The 20,386-nt window shown below is 38.9% G+C and overlaps 1 protein-coding gene across 15 annotated transcripts; it reads right to left on the reverse strand.

Moving 5' to 3' along the window:
- Nucleotides 1–1,763: 1,763 nt before the first annotated feature.
- Nucleotides 1,764–20,138, reverse strand: LOC101686032 (zinc finger protein 30 homolog). 15 transcript variants are annotated; one of them, XM_045076545.1, is made up of 7 exons: nucleotides 19,691–20,138; nucleotides 19,090–19,146; nucleotides 14,310–14,370; nucleotides 11,600–11,684; nucleotides 9,843–9,969; nucleotides 8,799–8,897; nucleotides 1,764–4,661 (listed from the first exon to the last, which is right to left on the reverse strand). In XM_045076545.1, exons 4-7 carry the CDS (start codon nucleotides 11,606–11,608, stop codon nucleotides 3,307–3,309), a joined length of 1,590 nt encoding a protein of 529 aa, XP_044932480.1. In that variant the 5' UTR covers nucleotides 11,609–11,684; nucleotides 14,310–14,370; nucleotides 19,090–19,146; nucleotides 19,691–20,138; the 3' UTR covers nucleotides 1,764–3,306. The 15 variants fall into 15 exon arrangements, with proteins under 15 accessions (XP_044932480.1, XP_044932473.1, XP_044932476.1 ...); XM_045076538.1 differs by having other exon boundaries at nucleotides 19,083–19,146; XM_045076541.1 differs by having other exon boundaries at nucleotides 19,340–20,138.
- Nucleotides 20,139–20,386: the final 248 nt, after the last annotated feature.

Here is a 20,386-nt window from a genome sequence, read left to right on the forward strand (position 1 = left end):
GCTATAATGCGGTACAATAGACTGGGTGGCTTATAAACAAATTTCTCCCAATCCTCAAGACTGGAAGACTGACACCAGTGTGCCAGTATGGTCAGTTTCTGGTGAGAATCCTCTTCCAAAATGAAGACTGCCATTTTGGGGGCACCTGGGTGGCTCAGCGGGTTAAGCCTCTTCCTTCGGTTCGGGTCGTGGTCTTGGAGTCCTGGGATCGAGCCCCGCATAGGGCTCTCTTCTCGGCAGGGAGTCTGCTTCCCTTCCTCTCTCTCTGCCTGCCTCTCTGCCTACTTGTGATCTCTTTCTGTCAAATAAATAAATAAAATCTTAAAAAAAAAAAAAGACTGCCAATTTCTTGTATCCTCACATAACAGAAAAGTGTAAGAGAGCTCTCTGGGATCCCTTTGATAAGGGGACTAATCTCAATCAGGAGGGATCCACCATCATCACTTAAGTACCTCCAAAAGGCTCTACTTCCTGTCAGCACATTGGGGTTTAGGATGTCAACATGAATTCTGAGCAGACACATTCAGTCCATTTCAAATCCCAATGGTTTCACCAAACATTTAAATAATAATCAATGATTCTACTCTACCTCTTCCAGAAACTGAAAGGAGGCAATACTTCGAAACCCATTTTTGAGGCCACCATCACCATGTTAGCAAAATGAGGGACAGTTAAATAAAAGAAAACTACAGATCAGTATACCAGTATTCCTCATGAACAGTGATACAAAAATCCTTAAAAAAAAAAGTCCTCAGCAAAATATTAGCACATCATAGCAACCACAGTAAATCCAGCAATATATTTATGTACTACTATGAAGTATGCACTACAAACAAATGGAATTTATTCCAGCGATGTAAGGCTTAGCCAATGTTTGGAAATTCATGAAGATAATCCATTGTAACACAGGAAAAGAGAAAAATCACATTTTACTCATTGTATCAACTGGTGAATATTTCAAGTAGAATTTCAAGGAAATACAGAGGGTTCCATGGCAGTGTTTCCAGATAACAAAGGGTTTTCAAAGTTCTAATTGGGACTGAGAGGAGAAAAAAAAAATAAAAAATATGGTGCTGTCCTAAAAATGAAGCCTCAGAATAAGGATGAACCTAACTTAGCCTTTCTGTGAAATAGCAGGGCTTCTAAGAATTTCAAAGTCATTTTTCCACAGTGGCCTCATAGGGAGCCCAACAAAAAGAAGAGCCTGTTGATCTTCTGTCTGAGTGAACCCTAATAAAATCCATTTAGAATACAGTTGTTAAGACAACTAGCTTGAACTTAATGGGACAGAAACAATACAAAGTGAAAGGGGCTTGGGATCCCAAAACATCTCCAGGCTAAAAACAGTCTGAGAAATCTACTCAGCTGTAAACACGGGCTACCTTTCATGAAGGGGGGGGGGGCGGGGAAGCATGACTCAGGGTAGAACCAAGACCTCAGGATGCAAACATGCTACTTAGGAGCAGAAAGATACTAAAATTGGGTTCTGTATTATGTAATAATGCAACTCACTGGATATCACAACAGAGAAATTCTGCGAGAAACAAAATAAATTACACTTTTTAAAAAACTAAATCTTCGGGGGTGCCTGGGTGGCTCAGTGGGTTAGAGCCTCTGCCTTCAGCTCAGGTCATGATCCCAGGGTCCTGGGATTGAGCCCCGCATCGGGCTTTCTGCCTTCCTCTCTGCTTACTTGTGATCTCTGTCAAATAAATAAAATCTTTAAAAAAAAAAAAAAACCTAAATTTTCAAAACCTCATGTGTATTTTACACTTTACCATCATTTTAATTCAAACTAGCCACAATTCAAGTGCTCAGTTATGAATGCTCAACATATTGCTGGTAACTATCTTATTAAACACTGAAGGTCCAGTCCATTAATTTCCATATTTAGGTGTAGTAATTGCTTTTAAACTCATTCTTTAAACATATGAAGTACTATGGGACAGGCATGGTAACAGAGGTAGTAACAGATGAACTAGATAAAATCTGGACCCTCAGTTTTTATTTCCCAAAGATGATATAGCATATTTAATATACCAATGTGCAGAGCTTTGACAACATCCACAAATTTTGTTATATAGTAATTTTTTAAAAATCATTTACTTCAATTGGGTTATAATACCATAGCTAATTTTATCTTTAAAATAATATTATGGGAAAGTTGAAATACATGAAAGTAGAGAAAATAACAAAAACAAAATAAACAAAAACCATGTACCCAAGACTCATCTTACCATCACTCTGACAAACAAGTTATCCATTCTAATTTTTCTTTTGCATAAGCATTTTTAAAAAGTTCCAGACATTAACATCATCTTGTGTATAAACTTACCTCTAACATTTTTACATAACCACGATGCTATTATTACACCTAACAAAAACATAATTTTTAAATATTATCTAATGCTGTCCATACTCCCATTTCCCCAATTGTTATAAAAATGTCCTCTTTACATGTTTGTTCAACTCGTGAATCTAATTCATTACATTTGATTGGTATGCATTTCTTCAGACTCATTTAATATCCTAGAGTTCTACCTCCCCTTTTTCAATGCCATTTTATTGCTTGAGAAGCTAGGTCATTCATCTTGTAGAATTACTCACATTTTAGATTAGTTTAATTGCTTCTTCTTCTATCATGTTCTTCTGTTCCCTGAATTTTCTCTAAAGTGGGAGTTAGATCTTGATGCTTAGATTCAGGTTCAATATTTGAGGGCAAGATGCATATGCTTTATTCTAACTCATTGGGGGTACAAAGTGTTTTATCCTACTTTTCATGAGATTAAAATCAATTGATGGGTATCTACTGGTCTTAACCTCTACTGAGATTTGTGCCTAGATCCACTATTTCATTATGTGTTGCAAAACTCTAATAAAGAATTTTAGCTCATCAACTTCTAGTTGCCCTAAAATACAGTTCAATAGGAAATGCAGGCTAAATGACTTTCCTTTCAATTATCATTTTTGGGATGAGTTAGGTGTCCTAGCAAACTCCATAGGTATATTATACAGATGGGAAGAATAGATGTGATACAATAGATAAGATCAAAAGCTCTCTTATAGTTACTCCTTTAAGAGTTTCTTTCTAGAACAAATTTCCTGAAGTTTAACATGGTTTTTAATGCTGAGGAAAGGCTTTTACAAATTCATGAAATTAATATATCCTTTCCTTCAAATAAAACCTCTTATTTAGCTGAGTTCTAAGCATGAAGCAAAAGGGATTCCTATATTCAATAACTTCCCCTAGAATTTATTTTCTAATGCCCTTTAACATAAAATTCACAGTAGAAGGCTTTCCTATAATTACTTAGTTACATTATGAATTCGCTGATGGTAAGTTAGATGGGAATGTTGTCTAAATGCCTTTTTACATTCCTTACATTTGTATGGTTTTTCTCCAGAGTGAATTCTCTGATGTTGAATAAGTGATGAATGAAGTCTAAAGGCCTTCCCACACTCCTTACAGTCATAGGGTTTCTCACCAGTATGAATACTCTGATGCTGAGTAAGTTGTGACAGCAGTCTAAAAGTCTTCTCACATTCCTTACATTTATAAGGTTTCTCACCAAAATGAATACTCTGATGTTGAGTAAGTTGTGAAAACAGTCTAAAGGTCTTCCCACATTCCTTACAATCATAGGGTTTCTCTCCAATATGAATACCTTGATGTGAAATAAGTTCTGAGTAACGGCGAAAGAACTTCTGACATTCCTTACATTCATAAGGTTTCTCACCAGTATGAATTCTCTGATGGAGAGTCAGATGATAGCCGCGACTAAAGGTCTTCCCACATTCTTTACAATCGTAGGGTTTCTCACCAGTGTGAATTCTCTGATGGAGAGTGAGTTGTTGCCGCACCCTAAAGGCCTTTCCACATTCCTTACATTCATAGGGTTTTTCACCAGTATGAAGTTTGTGATGTACTCGAAGGCCTGTACTACACAAAAAAGCCTGCCCGCAGTCCTTACACTCATAGCATTTCTCAGCAATATTAAGTCTCTGATGTCGTGTAAGGTGTGCGTACTGCCTAAAGGTCTTCCCACATTCCTTACATTCATAGGGTTTCTCACCAGTATGAATCCTTTGATGGAGATTAAGTTGTCCTCGCACTCTAAAGGCCTTCCCACATTCCTTACATTCATAGGGCTTCTCACCAATATGAGTTCTCTGATGTACTCGAAGATCTGCACCACATGTAAAGATCTTTCCACATTTTTTACATTCGAGGAGTTTGTCAGAAGTGTGAATTCTCTGATGTCGACTAAGGTGGGCACACTGTCTAAAGGCTTTTCCACATTCTTTACATTCATAGGGCTTTTCACCAGTGTGAATTCTCTGATGGAAAGTAAGTTGTTGGCGCACTCTAAAGGCCTTCCCACAGTCCCCACATTCATAGGGTTTCTCTCTATTATGAATTCTCTGATACAGAGTAAGAGATGTGAGTTTTTTGTAGGTGGGCATTTTTTTCACTTGCCTGAAATATCCTTCTTGAGGATTTTCTTGTCCCTCAAACTTTTTATATTTATAATCTTTTCTGATAAAGGAGTCTTCAAGGCCACAACTTTTAATTCTTCCCATTATCTCCCACGGAGATAAATTCATTTCAAAAATATCCTTTTCTTGAAATAACTTTTTAGTGTCATATCTAGATTCTAAATCTGAAAGAAAACAAGATAAATACATGCTATTTTCTTATTCTAGAAAAAGTAAACCAGCAAATAAAAACTTTGTAATAGAAAAAAAAAAATAGAAAATAAAACTCAGTTGAAGTAAATGAGCTAAAAACCTCTAACGTAATCATGTATTTGATGCAGTTAGAGAATCTTTACTTGAATTTTACTTATTTATTAGAAGATTTTATTTATTTATTTGAGAGACAGTGAGAGGGAGCGAGCGAGCGTGCACACAAGAGGTGCACAGGGAGAGGGGGAAGCAGGCTCCCTACTGAGCAGAGAGCCCAATGCAGGACTCCATCCCAGGACCCTGGGATCATGACCTGAGCCACAGGCAGACACCTAACTGACTGAGCCAACCAGGCACCCCCTTAAATTTTTAAATGATTACTCCTTTTAAATAAAATAATGTACAAACATCTTATCATGAATAACATGGCTTCTGTTTACCATATCACCTTGTCATTGTCTCCTTTGTTCCCTATACTCCTATTCCACTAGCCTCCTTTCAGCTCCTAGAATATGTCATAATCTTTCTATTTCTTAGAGCTTTCACTGGCTATTAAATCTCCCAGAACTGCCAGCTTGCATTCTCCACATAGTTGGGGTCCTTTTATCCTTTAGGTATCATGTTAAAAATCAGACTATGCTGATTCCATCTAATTTATATCCTTTACTTTCTATCCCAGTAGAAATTTGTTCCTTGTTTCTTAACACTTTTTCAATTTTGTTTTACATATATATTCATAAATTTTCCTACTTTTTTATACTCTTTATTATCACAAAGCAGAACAAGTTATAAAACTCATCCTATGGGGAACGGGGCTGGCTCAGTTGGTGGAACATGTGACTCCTGATCTTGGGGTTGTGAGTTTGAGCCTCACTTCGGGTATAGAGATTACTTAAAAATAAAATCTTTAAAAAATAAAACAACTCCTTCTATAAAACTTAAAGCTTTTCATTAACAAAACAGAACATTCTCAATGTGGATATAATGAAACGGACACTCTCATATATGCCCCTGACATTTAGAAGACATGCCAAATCAAGACTTTGCATTTTGAATATTCTCAGCTTGGATACTACAGCATGAACGCTGAGCTGTAATCTTATGATCTGTATAAACAAAAAGTCAGCTATATTTGTTCGCAAATTTGTTTATGCCAGTTCTTATCCCTGCAAGCAACTAAGACCATCATTCCTATAAAAACAAAGCTGAATACTTTAGGATCTTGTTCTACTTTAAACAAACTGAAACTAGAAATAATAGCCTTCACAATGTATGTGTGATCTAATCAAGAAAGAACTGGCTGGACCTACAATGAAACAAAAGGCTGAACTTAAATACCAAAAGACTGGCCTACATTAAGAAATGTTAACGTTACAACTTTTAAGATATATGTAAAATATTTAACCATTTAAAAGTAATAAACCAGGGGTGCCTGGGTGGCTCAGCGGGTTAAAGCCTCTGCCTTCGGGCTCAGGTCATGATCCCAGGGTCCTGGGATCAAGCCCTGCATCGGGCGCTCTGCTCAGCAGGGAGCCTGCTTCCTTCTCTCTCTCTGCCTCTCTGCCTACTTGTGATCTCTACCTCTCAAGTAAATAAATAAAATCTTTAAAAAAAAAAAAAAAAGTAATAAACCAAACACTAGTTTGGATTCTACTGAATCAAGAACTTTAGTAAACAACGCCAATGTGCAAGCAAAATACTACCCCCTCTTAGATCAATATAAAAGAAGAAACGTTATTTCCATTTGCAGGGTATCAGCTTTAATTAAAAAGAAAATGAGGAGCATATTACCTGGTTATAAAATTAATTTGTTTCCCAAGGAATGATGTCTTTAATCACCTTTTTTCTTTTGTTGATGTAAGAGGATATGGGATATGTATTTATGACAGAGGCAGTTTTAGTCACAATAACACCAGGGCGAATGTATTAAGAAATCTGTAAATATTAAAACCCTATAACCATGGAGTGTACTACTCAGAATCAATGCTGACCAAATACTGAGTAATCCATACTGAATTCCAATAAAATACTAAATAATCCTCATATTCTGCCAATAATCCTACTCTTTATTTCAATATGAAATCAGAAGCAATTGAAAGAAAAACATGTACTCTTCCCTTCACATTATTCAACCAACCTGTGTCCATATCCTTTTCATATGCATGGGTTTTCTTCATAAATTGGCTCCTACTTCTTCCTATCTACTGAAGGTCATTCTTTACAAAATTATCCTCTCTACTCCATCAATTTTCTTCTCTTTGAAATCATTCCTTTCAACATATAAATATGTTCTAATACCTCACATCTTAAAAGACATTTCCTATATCCCATGTGTGTGCTTTTAGGGCAGAATTTCTCCAAGACTTGAATATACTTGTATTCACTGCTCTCTCACCTCTCATTTTCTTATTATTTTATCTCCCCATAACTTTAAAATAAAACTTTTTATACTACAGAGTATCTCTAACGTACACAAAAGTAGGACAGTATAATGAATATCCATGCATCTATGACCCAACCTCAACCACCACCAACCCGTGCCCAATCCAGGGCTGTATGCACACCCCAATCCACTTTCCTCACATTATTTGAAGCAAATCCCATATACTAATTTTTCTGCTTAAAGGATTTATCTCTAATCATATACTATTATCGAAACCTAAAAACATGAACAGTAATTCTTTAAGATTATAAGAAACAGTGTTCACACTTCCAATCATCTCAAACATAAAATTTTAAATAATTCAAAAATAGTAAATGGATCCCCCCAAAAAAGTCCATAGAGTACAACTGGTGGACAGGTCTTTTACATCTTTTAATCTAAAGGTTTTGCTGCTTTCTTTGAATTTCCCTTATAATTTATTTGTTGAAGAAACTATTTTTTGACCCTATAGGATTTCCTATTGCTTAATTTTGCTGACTATAATGCCAAGGTGCAGCAGAACATGTTTCTCTACCTTCTTCTTCTTTTTTTTTTTTTTTAAAGATTTTATTTATTTGAGAGAGAGAGATCATGAGAGGAGAGAGGTCAGCTGGAGAAGCAGACTCCCTGCTAAGCAGGGAGCCCGATGTGGGACTCGATCCTAGGACTCCGGGATCATGACCTGAGCCAAAGGCAGTTGCTTAACGAACTGAGCCACCCAAGTGTCCCGTTCCTCTATCTTCTTCCCATAAATTGGCAGTTGCCTTTAGAAACTCATCAGATGTAGGACTAATTTTATTGGCAAAGTTATTTCATAGATGATACTGTATCCTTTCACTAGAAGAAACAGGTCTGATTATCCCCATTCCTGTGATGTTATCAGTATGATGTTTAATGCCCACATCCAACTGTTCATTAAGGGTTCCAAAATGGTAATATTCTAATTCTGTCATCTTTCATTTATTAAGAAAAACATCCCTCTATCTACTATTGGTACATTTCTTATAAGAAAAGGAAAATACTTCTTTTCCTTTATATTTCCCGAATTAGTTAAATCTCTAGTAGTTTCCAATGCTGAACAATTTATTATTAGTATCACTAAGAATTTGTGGAATTAAGCATATTTTATGTGTTATGTTACATTGCAGTTATGTGCATAGATAATCAAGTGGTTCCATCTTTGATCAGCTGGAGCCTCTTATAACTGGTTCCTCTTCTCTGACCACCCTATCTAAAGTTACCCCTTTCAAGCCATCACAATTCTCCATTTTCTTACACTACTTACATTTCTTCATAACTTAATCACTTCATGATATTTGGTAATCCATTTGTTTATCTGTGTATTGTATGACTTCCCTACTACAATGTAAACTTCATGAAAAGAGAGCACCAGAGAAATATATATACAAAAGATGAACCAAAAACGAATTTGATCCAAAATACAGGTAAAATGGTTACCATTATGAAGTTTCCCCCACTGAAATGACAGGGAAATATGAGAGTGAAGAAACAAGTAGTAAGTGGAAGTATAGATGAAATTTCCTTGCGGGCTCATGCGGAGATCTAAGTTTTCTTCCCAAGTTTCAGGTCTTCTCTTCATTATCAACGTCTATGGGGTGTGTTTCCTTGTCAACCAGCAGGCTGTGCCATGCCAGAACCACGAATCTCTGCCTGAATAGCATTTACTCACCAAGGCTCCTTCTTCTTCTCCCATCCCTCACAACCATCCAGGGTTCTTTCCCTTGCTCTAGTAGGGTGATCACATCTGGCTTAGAAATGGAACATCCTGCTTGAAAAAACATAACGGTACATAATAAAGAAAGAATTAACTTGATCGAGCCTTCAGGGACTGAAAAACATTCGTATTGGTGTTACTTCAGGACCACAAAGAACAATAAGAACAGAGAAATAGGAACACTGTCTTACTTTAATTTAAACTATATAGTCTCTTTCTTGAGAGGAAGTAATGATTTTTTGAGTTTTTCTGAGGAAGTATTGATTTGAGAGCATTGGCTTCAAATCCTCCCTCTGCCACCTGGGTCACTATGGCCTCAGTTTTCTCAGTTGTTAAAAGGAGGTATTATGTCTACTCATTGGACTGCTGTAAGGTTTGATTTTATAAATGTAAAGTGTCTGGATAAGTACTTAGTACATAGTAAACACTGTACATACTTATTAGATACTTTTATTAGGTATTTTGCTAAGAGGAAAATAATTAGTTTCTTACCAGGATATACATCTAATATTAAATGCAAAAATTCATGTATTTTAAACTTTTAATCACAAATCAATTAAAAGGTAGTTATATCTGCTGGGGTAAACTGAATGTGTCAATTTGAGTTTTAACAAACTGTTGACTGAACCCAGCAACATATATGTTGTATAAGCTTTTTAAATAGATATGGGGAGCCAGAATCTCTAGTCTTCCCACTCACATTACAAGTGAATAACAGATAACAGGCCATCTAGAGCAATAAGAAACCTGATTTCTTTGACAATGGTTTTGCTGTGAAGTGTCTGAGAATTTATATCTAGCTGTCACTAAAGAGGAATAATTACAGAAAAGGCACAGAAAGACATAAAGGTCACTGGATTATGGGGGAAGCTAAAGTGCTATTTAATTGCTTAACAACAACAGGTGCCTATTCCTAACTACAAAGAAGATATTCAGCTAGTTTCTAGGAAGAAATTCAGTCCTGTGAATTTCTAAATTATATGACACAGATAAGCTTACCCACTGACACCAAGTTGCTATAGTTCTCTAGTATCACATCTCTGTACAAATTCCTCTGATATGAGTTCAGGCATTCCCACTCTTCCTGAGTAAAGTCTACGGCCACATCTCTGAACATCACCAAATGCTGAAATGACAAACCCGTGTATTATTTCTAAAATTATTTATTTCTCTAAAGGGCCAATATTTAAGCTTTGCATGCCACATATGATCTGTTTCATATCCTTCCCCTTTCCCTTCTTTTTTAAAACAATTCTTTCAAAACATAATGAGCTCAAAGGCTGGAAAAAACAGGCCAAGGAACGAATCTGGCTCACAAGTTGTACTCTGCCAACCATCGCTAAAGAAAATACTTCATATATACCATCAGATACCTAATTTTACTTATTTCTAGGTATGTTCACATAGTTCATCAGAATTTCACAAATAACTGAAATAGCGTTCATAAGAACACTGCTTGCATTGGGCCTAAGTGGGCCTAAAAAAACTCTCGATAAATGTATGCTTTATTCTAACCTCTCTTCCTTAAAGGATTAGAGGGGAAAAAAACAGATGGATTTCTTTTCCTCCAAATGAACCATTAAATCTCTATTTTTAAAAAGTAGAGTCTGTGTAAAATTACAGAATTTCTTCCAGACCTGACTTCATCACTATAGCATTTTTCTTTGTTATAACAAATACTTTACTGAATGTTTTTAATTTACTAAAAAATAGTCCATTTGTGTTAGACTTTGGAATGATTATATTTAGGTATTTCTATACTTTTAAAGGTATTAAGTTATATTTAGAATTTAGGTTACACAAAATCTCTGAAGCTGCAATGTCCAATATGCTGGCTTATAGATGTTATTATCGAATACTTAAATTGTGGCTAGTCCAAATTTAGATATGCTATAATTCAAAAATACATACCAGATATAAAAAACTTTAGAAAGAAAAACAAACATAAAACACTTTTGAAATGGTAATATTTTGGTGCCGTATATATATAAATTTTGGCTATATTGAGTTAAATAAAACATTAAAATTAACTGCATGGGGCGCCTGGGTGGCTCAGTGGGTTAAGCCGCTGCCTTCGGCTCAGGTCATGATCTCAGGGTCCTGGGATTGAGCCCCTCATCAGGCTCTCTGCTCAGCAGGGAGCCTGCTTCCCTCTCTCTGTCTCTGCCTGCCTCTCTGTCTACTTGTGATCTGTCTGTCAAATAAACAAATAAAATCTTTAAAAAAATAAAATTAACTGCATGTGTTATTTTTTAATGTAACTTCAAAAAAGTTCAAGATTATATAAGTGCCTCGCATATTATACTATACTTTTTATGCGACTGACATGCTGCCAACTGCCCTTAAGAAAGTACTAATTCTAGTTTTAAAAATACCCCCACTAGAAAATTTTAAATTATACAGGTCACTCACATTATAATTCTTTTGGACAATGCTACTCTAGTGTTCTCCACTACTAAGAGTCTAAGATCAAACAACTCCCTCTAGGGACTTCACTTCTACCTTATCTCTGCTCTAGACAAAGACTGAACACAGTCAATACACTGAATTATTTGGTCAACAGACACATGGACATGGGTAGAAAAGAGTGAAGCACATGGGAGGGGCCTGGCTGCCTGGTTCCATCCCTTACTAGAATGGGAAAGACTGAGGAAAAGCTATTGGACAGGGCTGTTAGGAACTTTCTGGATAGTTAATGAGAATTTTCACATAACCTGAAAAACATTACAGTGCTTCAAACAGAAACACCAACTTACATGAGCCATGATTTTAGATTCCAAGAATTGGTCAGTTTTCCTCAAAGGTCATTTACTGGAGAAGCAGAGTCCACAGAAGCTAGAGCTGGGGGAAGAAGGTGAAGCCGTAAGACTACAATTGCCTCAGAACTCTCCCAATTTTAAAACGTCACACTATTTCTCCCTTCCTACACTCCTCCCTGCTCCAACACACAGACAATGAGAGATAAGAGGTAGTTTAGAAAAATACATGTCCTCCTCAAAACCACAGGAAAATCAGTTGCACAAGGACAGACAGAGAGCAGAGACTTGCCCTGGAAGATCATGTCCAGACACTTTAGCAGCAGGAGGGTTTCTAATTAGTCCCCCACCCTAGGGAGGCTGATCTGGAACTGAGCACGGGCTGCCCAGGCCTGTCCTGAGCAGATCCATCTCCCTCCATTCCCACCTTCCCAGCTGAGAAGTGGTTGTTACATCATCTGAACCAGACATCTTTCCAAGACTCAGGAATGTGGTTGGCCTCCCTAAATGTAGAAACAGAAAATACTCTGGGGGCACCTGGGTGGCTCAGTGGGTTGAGCCTCTGCCTTCAGCTTGGGTCATGATCTCAGGGTCCGGGGATCAAGTCCGGCATCGGACTTTCTGCTCAGTGGGGAGCCTGCTTCCCACCCTCCTCTGCCTGCCTCTCTGCCTACTTGTGATCTCTGTCTGTCAAATAAATAAATAAAATCTTTAGAAAAAAATACTCTGGACAAGAGTTTCCCAAACTTTGCTAGACACTGGAACTGCCTGCAGATCTTTAAAATATACTGATGCCTGGCTCCTAGCTCCCAAACATTTTTATTTCATTAGTATAGAGTGTGAACTGGGAATCAGGATTTTTAAATCTCCCTCAGATTTTATAAAATTTCTGATAGGTCATCATAATGGGCAACAAAGTTTGATGATTAAACTTTGTGTACATCAGAATCACCTGGAGGGCTTATTAAAACTCAGTTTGCAAGGCCTCACTCTTAGAGTTTGGCATTCAGTAGAGGTGTAGGGTTGGGCTTGAGAATTTGCAGTTCTAAAAAATTCCCAAGTGATTCACAGACCTGTACCCCTGGGGATAAAAATATATTATATGTTTATTTAAAATAAATAAATAAATAAATAAACAAGTAAAAATTTAAAAAAAAATTTAAAGTCAATGCATTCATGTGGAAAGAAATTAAAAAAAAAAAAAGTTTCCAAGTGATATTGATGTTACTGGTCCTACTGACACAATTTGAGAACTACTTGTATATAGCCCACGCTAGCAGAATTTATCATGACAAAACTATACTTGCACACTGGAATCCCTCCCTGGGGGAAGGGTGAACTACCATTCCCAAACCCTCAGAGCTCACCAGTCATCATTTGCCTGTTCAGAATCATCAATACTGCCTGTAGAATCTCATTTATCAACCCATCTCTCTTGGTACCCAGGCTGGGAAAAGTGAATTTGTGAAACCTAAGCATGACTAATTCTCTAGAAAGTAGAAACAACTTATTAGTTAAAACTAGCTAGTGGGGTACCTGGGTGTCTCAATGGGTTAAGTCTCTGCCTTCAGCACAGGTCATGATCCCAGGGTCCTGGGATTGAGCCCCATATCAGGCTCTCTGCTCAGTGGGGAGTCTGCTTTCCCTTCTTTCTCTGCCTACTTGTGATAGCTCTCTGTCAAATAAATAAATAAAATCTTTAAAAAAAAAAAAAACACCTCACTAGTAACTAAGGAAATGCATATTAAAGGAAGTAGACGGGCGCCTGGGTGGCTCAGTGGGTTGGGCCGCTGCCTTGGGCTCGGTTCATGATCTCGGGATCCTGGGATCGAGTCCCGCGTCGGGCTTTCTGCTCAGCAGGGGGCCTGCTTCCCTTCCTCTCTCTCTGCCTGCCTCTCTGCCTACTTGTAATCTCTCTCTGTCAAATAAATAAATAAAATCTTAAAAAAAAAAAATAAAGGAACTGTACTGGCAGATTTGAAAAATTGATACTTATTACTAAATGGAAGGGAAATGGATACTCATAGTACGATATAGAAAGAATATGTGTAAAGTGTTTATAATGGGACCAAAAAAAGCTAGAGAGAACCTAAATATCCTTTAGCAGGTTAAATAAATTATCGTGTTCACACAATGGCACTAAAAACCCACTAAAAATGAGGATGCCTGACTAGCTCAGTCGGAAAGCATATGACTCTTAACCTCAGGGTCATGAGTTCAACACCCATGGTGAGTGTAGAGGTTAGTAAAAAAAATAAACAAACATTTAAAAAATAACTTTTTAATTAAAAAAAAAAAAACACTAAAAATGAAGGTAAAATTCTATCTGATATCGTGGAAAGACGATCACTACAAATTGTCGGGAGAAGGTAGGTTAGAAAATAATTTTGGGGGGCGCCTGAGTGGCTCAGTGGGTTAAATCCTCTGTCTTCGGCTCAGGTCATGATCCCAGGGTCCTGGGATCGAGCCCCATATCTGGCTCTGCTCGGTGGGGAGCCTGCTTCCCCCTCACTCTCTGCCCGCCTCTCTGCCTACTTATAATCTCTGTCAAATAAATGAACAAAATCTAAAAAAATAAAAAAAGAAAAGAAAAGAATTTTATACTATAATTGTATATTTGACAGAAAAACTACATACATACACATACATGAACACACAGGTTCATAAAACAATCTGGGAATGGAGTTAGAATAAAATTTTATTCTGTTACCTCTACTTGATGATATCCCAGGTGATCTTTATCTTGTTCTCTAACGGTTTGTATCACATACCTGGACATAAATTTAAAATAGTTCTGCAAGGAATTATTATATTACAAAAAGCCCCAAAAGTTACATCACTGCTATCCTTTTCCCTAGTTTCTAAATCTAAAAACTACCTCTCTCATGGGGCGCCTGGGTGGCTCAGTTGGTTGGACGACTGCCTTCGGCTCAGGTCATGATCCAGGAGTCCCGGGATCGAGTCCCGCATCGGGCTCCCAGCTCCATGGGGAGTCTGCTTCTCCCTCTGACCTTCTCCTCGCTCATGCTCTCTCTCACTGTCTCTCTCTCAAATAAATAAATAAAATCTTTAAAAATAAATAAATAAATAAAAATAAAAACTACCTCTCTCAGCTATTTCTTTTGGTATTTAACTCCATACATTTAACATGCTACTATTTTTACTTCTGAATTTTTAGTTTTAGTCACTCTTTGCTGAAATTAAAATAATTTTGTTTTTTGTAAGCTTAATTTTCTAGGAAATTATCATTCATTCATTTCTCAAACTCTCACCCAAATCAGGAGGACGAATGAAGTTTTTGGCATAACAAAGCAGACTGGTCTATTTCATGTTGTGAGAATCCTTCAGAAATTCAGCCAAACACTTCAGAGTGTCCCTGTAACCCATTTGAGTAAGTAATAGCACACAGAAAGCCTGTTGAAGGAATTGCTCAGGCAGTCTGAACATTACTGCCCAATAGCTTATTTCTTATGTGATTTATAAAACATCCATAAAATAGAATACTAAAGCTATCATTAAATACTAAGTTCTAGAAGACTGTTAAGGAATAGAAAGTATTCAAGATATACTGAAAGAAAAAAAGATCAGTTTATAAAACAATATATAATATAATTAGCTATTTTAAATCATTAATGTGAAACAGACCTCAGTAGATGGGTGAAAATTTCCCTATTTCCATTCTGACACTTACAATTAACTTTAAATTATAATTAAGTCTCTCACTTTAAATGCTATTTCTATCACAAGAATTATAATTACTTGGAAGATTTCTCAAATAAGAAGGGGGATGCTGGGATTTTACCTTTCTCCATATACCCATGATAATCCATGAGGGTACTGAATGTCTCTTAAACTAATAACTAGAGGTCTTGATTTCTTTTAAATTTTCTATTAGGGCTACCCCATTATTTGGAAATAAAACCATACACAAAAACACATGCTTCTAGAAATATTTTGAGAAAATATGCTATAAATATTAATAGTGATTATTTCTGGATGTTGAGACCATGGATAATTTTAATTTCTTCCCTTTTAGGTCCCTTGGTTACTTATTATTTTACACGCCTGCATTAACTCCACCAGAAATATTGTTTTAAAAAGCATTCCCCGGGGCGCCTGGGTGTCTCAGTGGGTTAAAAAGCCTCTGCCTTCGGCTAAGGTCAGGATCCCAGGGTTCTGGGATCGAGCCCCACATTGGGCTCTCTGTTCAGCGGTTAGCCTGCTTCTACCTCTCTTTCTCTGCCTGCCTCTCAGCCTACTTGTGATCTCTGTCTGTCAAATAAATAAAATCTTTAAAAAAAAAAAAAAAAAAAACACCACCATTTCCGGGGTGGGGGGGAAGGCACCTGGGTGGCTCAGTGGTTTGGGCCTCTGCCTTCGGCTCAGGTCGTGATCTCACAGTCCTGGGATGGAGCCCTGCAATGGGCTCTCTGCTCAGCGGGGAGTCTGCTTCCCTCTCTCTCTCTGCCTGCCTCTCTGTCTACTTGTGATCTGTCAAATAAAAAAATAAAAAAATTTTTTAAGAAAGCCATTCCCATTAAAAAGAATTTTTTATTTCTCAGTCATTTTTTATTTCTTATAGTCATTAAGAAACTGTCATTAAATAGGCCTACATAAATGGTAACAACAAGGAAAACAATGTGACTGAAAGAATAATTCCTACCAATTCTTTCTTTTAAATTCCTACCAATTCTTGAATACTGTCTCTCATCAATACCTGAGATCCTTCTGTGAAGGATCACAATGCTTTTCCAAAGTGATTATGAGAGAGAAAAACAAATGCTTATTTCACAGCAGCTGCTCAATAACTTGAGCTTAACCTTCCCAGGCTCCAGTCAATACACCAGTTATTAAATCCCTGCAATGTGGGCGCCTGGGTGGCTCAGTGGGTTAAGCCTCTGCCTTCAGCTTGGGTCATGATCTCCAGGTCCTGGGATCCAGCCCCGCATCCCGCTCTGTGCTCAGCAGGGAGCCTGCTTCCCCCACTCCCTCTCTCTGCCTGCCTCTCTGCCTACTTGTGATCTCTGTCTGTCAAATAAATAAGTACAATCTTAAAAACAAATAAATAAATAAATCCCTGCAATGTATCTTATAAATTGTGTTTATGATACATATATAACTTAACAATTTCTCAAATATTTTTATTCATAAAGATCCTTTTCAATATTATATTTATACATAAATATTTTCCTGATGATTAACTAAATTACTAATAAATGTAATTTTTAGTATTGCATAACATTCTACCACAGGGATGGAGTGTGAGTTACTTAATCATTTCCATATTGCTGGATACTACTTTTATAAAAGGTTATCCCAAAAGCCATTCCTAGTTATACCAGATTTTTATTCTATAGTAGTAAGAATCAATCTTGTTGGGTCTTATATAACTTTGATGATATTATGAAATGATAGATTTCCTCCCCACTAAATTACCTGCTGACAAATATATATGACAATCCTGTACATAATCTTAGATTTCTGTCATCCTGAAAACCTATAAACAGAGTCCAAAGACTTCACATTAAGAATCTCTCTTTTGCGGAGCACCTGGATGGCTTAGTGGATTAAGTGTCTGATTTCAGCTCAGGTCATGGTCTCAGGGTCCTGGGATGGAGCTTCCCCCTTGGCCCCACTCTCCCCATGGCTCCAAGTTCACTGGAGCGGCTCCCTCTGCACCACCCCCACCATTCCTGCACATTCTCTCTCTCTCTCTCTAATAAATAAAATCTTTTTTTAGGAAAAGAATCCCTGTTTTGGTCCATTCCAGTGTCTGATTCATTTTCCTGCTTGCAAGCATCCATCCTAATTAATCTCACATTTTCGTTACTCTTTTTTTTTTTCTAAGATTTTATTTATTTGACAGACAGAGATGACAAGTAGGCTAGAGAGGCAGGCAGAGAGAGAGGTGGGGTGGGGGTGGGGGGTGGGCCGGCTCCCCGCTGAGCAGAGAGCCCTATGTGGGGATGTGGGGCTAGATCCCAGGACTCTGGGATCATGACCTGAGCCGAAGGCAGAGGCTTTAACCGACTGAGCCACCCAGGCGCCCCACATTTTCATTACTCTTGAGAATACAGAAAGCTGATATGGAATGACTAAGAGTCATCATTAAAACCAACAGCTAAGGGACACCCGGGTGGCTCAGTTGGTTAAAGCAGCTGCCTTCGGCTCAGGTCATGATCCCAGCGTCCTGGGATTGAGTCCCACATCGGGCTCCTTGCTCGGCGGGGAACCTGCTTCTCCTTCTGCCTCTGCCTGCCATTCTGTCTGCCTGTGCTCACTCTCTCTCCCTGATAAATAAATAAAATCGCTAAAAAAAAAAAAAAAAAAAAAACCCAACAGCTAATATTAGTTAAGCACTCTTCTCATGTGCCTGGTACTCCTCAAGAGCGTTAAGAGATATTAATTTAGTCAATCTTTAAAACCGCCCCGTGAGGTATATATTATTGTAATTCTGGATTTACAGATGAAGAAACTGGGACTAAAAATATTGCTTAGACTCACTCAGATTTAAGTAGCAAGCAGGATTCAAATTCCTTTAATCTAGGTTCAAAAAATATTTTTTTAAGATTTTATTTATTTGACAGAGAGAGAGAGAGAGAGAGATCACAAGCAGGCAGAGGGAGAGGGGAAAGCAGGCTCCCTGCTGGCTCCATCCCAGAACCCTGAGACCATGATCCCAGCAGAAGGCAGAGGCTTACCCCACTGAGCCACCCAGGTGCCCCTAGGTTCAAAATTCTTAAACACCTTATATACCTGAGTCTACTGAAAACACAGCCCAAACAAATTCATGCTACAAACTTTCAGTCATAAGATGAGTCAGTTCTGAAGACCAAAAGTACAGCACAGTTACTGTATAATACACCTAAAATTTGCTAGGAGAGTAGATCTGAAGTTTTCTCACCACACACAAAAGTAGCTCTGAGGTGATGGACCTTAATTAATTAGTCTGACTGTGGTAAACATTCCATTCCACAATGTATACATATACTGAAGCATGTTGTACACCTTAAATATATACCATTTTGTATTTGTGAAAAATAAGCAAAACAAACCCATGCAACCACATCTGCCTGGTAGTAAAAATTTACAATCACGGAGTCCTTTGGAAAAAAAATCCCCACCCCTAATCTGGAATCACTGAAGGTATCTAAACAAACCCTAAACTACTCCTTAAGAAACCACAGTCGAAAACAAAGCACGAACACTGACTTCCCAAAGCGGTATTTCCACAATCAGAATCCTTAAGAAAAAGTGCTCACAAAGCAACTGAATATATAGCATACGGTTAACTAACAGCAGAATTGCACTAAATGGACATTAGAGAGCGTTACCTATTAATTAGGTCCCCTAATTAATCTTAAAGCCCAAATCGATGAATAGACCATTCTTAAGCAGCACATTCCAAGGGAAGAAAATCAAGAAGCCCAGTGTTCTGAAAATCAAATGCATTTCACGGAAACAAAGAGCAGCACAAACTCACACAGAACCTGGCTTGCCGAGGCGGTTCCTTTCACTTCAAAGGCCTTCTCCGGAGACTGGCAGGGCTGGGGAAGCAGACAGTGTTCATTAACACCCCAGGCTTTTCTTGATCGGTTAGAAACCACCCTCCGTGCCCTGCGACCCTCCCTAACCACCAGAGTTATGCACGAACGGAAACGAGAGGCAAATGTTTGCGGTCACCCGTGTCCAGGTTCGCGGCTCTGCGAACGCGGTAGTTCGGACATCGCCAGGGCTCACCCCGTGGGACGGCCCACCGCGTTGTCTTCTGTCCAGCGGATACTCCGGACCTCAGAGGTCAGCCCTGAATCTAGCTCCAGCGTTTTCAGGGGACCTTTATTCTGGGGCTCCACCTCCGACTGCCCTCTACGGCCGGGCCTAGGTGGTTGAGGAGAAGAGCGAGGAGCGTAGGACTGCAATTCTCGAATTGCAGAATAGGCCGCGCCCACAAACCCGGCCCGGCCCCGTCACTGCCGCACGAGTTTAAATCCACCCGGTCCGGGTCTCCTCACTCTGGAGGAATCGCCCAGTAGTCCGAGGCCCCAGGACCCACTCCCAAGTCCGGTCCGCAGAATCCGGCCCTTCCCGTACTCGTTTCTTTCCGAAAAGCCGCGGCCACAGCAAAGCCGGGCCCCGCGCGATCCTGCCGCGACCGGCTCTGACGACCACCCAGCCTTCAAATCTCCATGCTTCCAGATAGCCTATCGCGGCACGAGTGCGCAGGCGCGCAGGGGGCGGGGACAAGTGTCTCGGTTCTTCAGGAAGGGCTGGCCGGGAAGAATGGGGCCAGGCAGTCAGCTTTCCAAGTGGAGAAGTAGAGTTCCGGCAGGGCCAAGGTTTCTCAAGCCTGCAAAGGTGACCCTGTGAGTGACCGGTGCTACCGAGGATAATCCGAGCCTGCTCCCTTTTTGGAAATGTAGTCCAAAATCACTGTGTATTCTAGCTTTCTACTTTTGGCTCTTGGCTCGGTTCCCCCGTTTGTGCCGCGAACGCCACCCTCAAGCACCGAGCACTGAGGCTTCGGGGAGTTGTCGTTTCTGTCCAGAGTACGCAGGCGCGGGAGTGGGTTGGGGGCGGGGCGAACCCTGACCTTTACTGAAGTTGGGGAGACTCTTGGAGCAACAACCATTGGAGTCTGCTCCTGGCTTGGGGCCTCTCCAGATCTTTATTTAGGCTTGAAGGGATGACCCTGAGCGATAACCAGTGCTCTGCTCATGGTTCATGTGTTGTTTGCTGGGGTACTGGCGTGGTGTCTCCAGTGCCTGAGTGTGTGATCGTAGACCGGGT

The sequence above is a fragment of the Mustela putorius genome, unplaced genomic scaffold, assembly GCF_011764305.1.
Source record: "Mustela putorius furo isolate JIRA1106 unplaced genomic scaffold, ASM1176430v1.1 tig00000174_pilon_pilon_pilon, whole genome shotgun sequence".
Taxonomy (NCBI): Eukaryota; Metazoa; Chordata; class Mammalia; order Carnivora; family Mustelidae; genus Mustela; species Mustela putorius.

Coding starts and splice junctions, on each gene's coding strand:
- LOC101686032 (XM_045076545.1), bottom strand. Junction 8,898..9,842: donor TAGCAACTTGGTGTCAGTGG/GTAAGCTTATCT, acceptor TGTTTTTTCAAG/CAGGATGTTCCATTTCTAAG. Junction 4,662..8,798: donor GAGAAGAAGAAGGAGCCTTG/GTGAGTAAATGC, acceptor GTTTTCTTTCAG/ATTTAGAATCTAGATATGAC.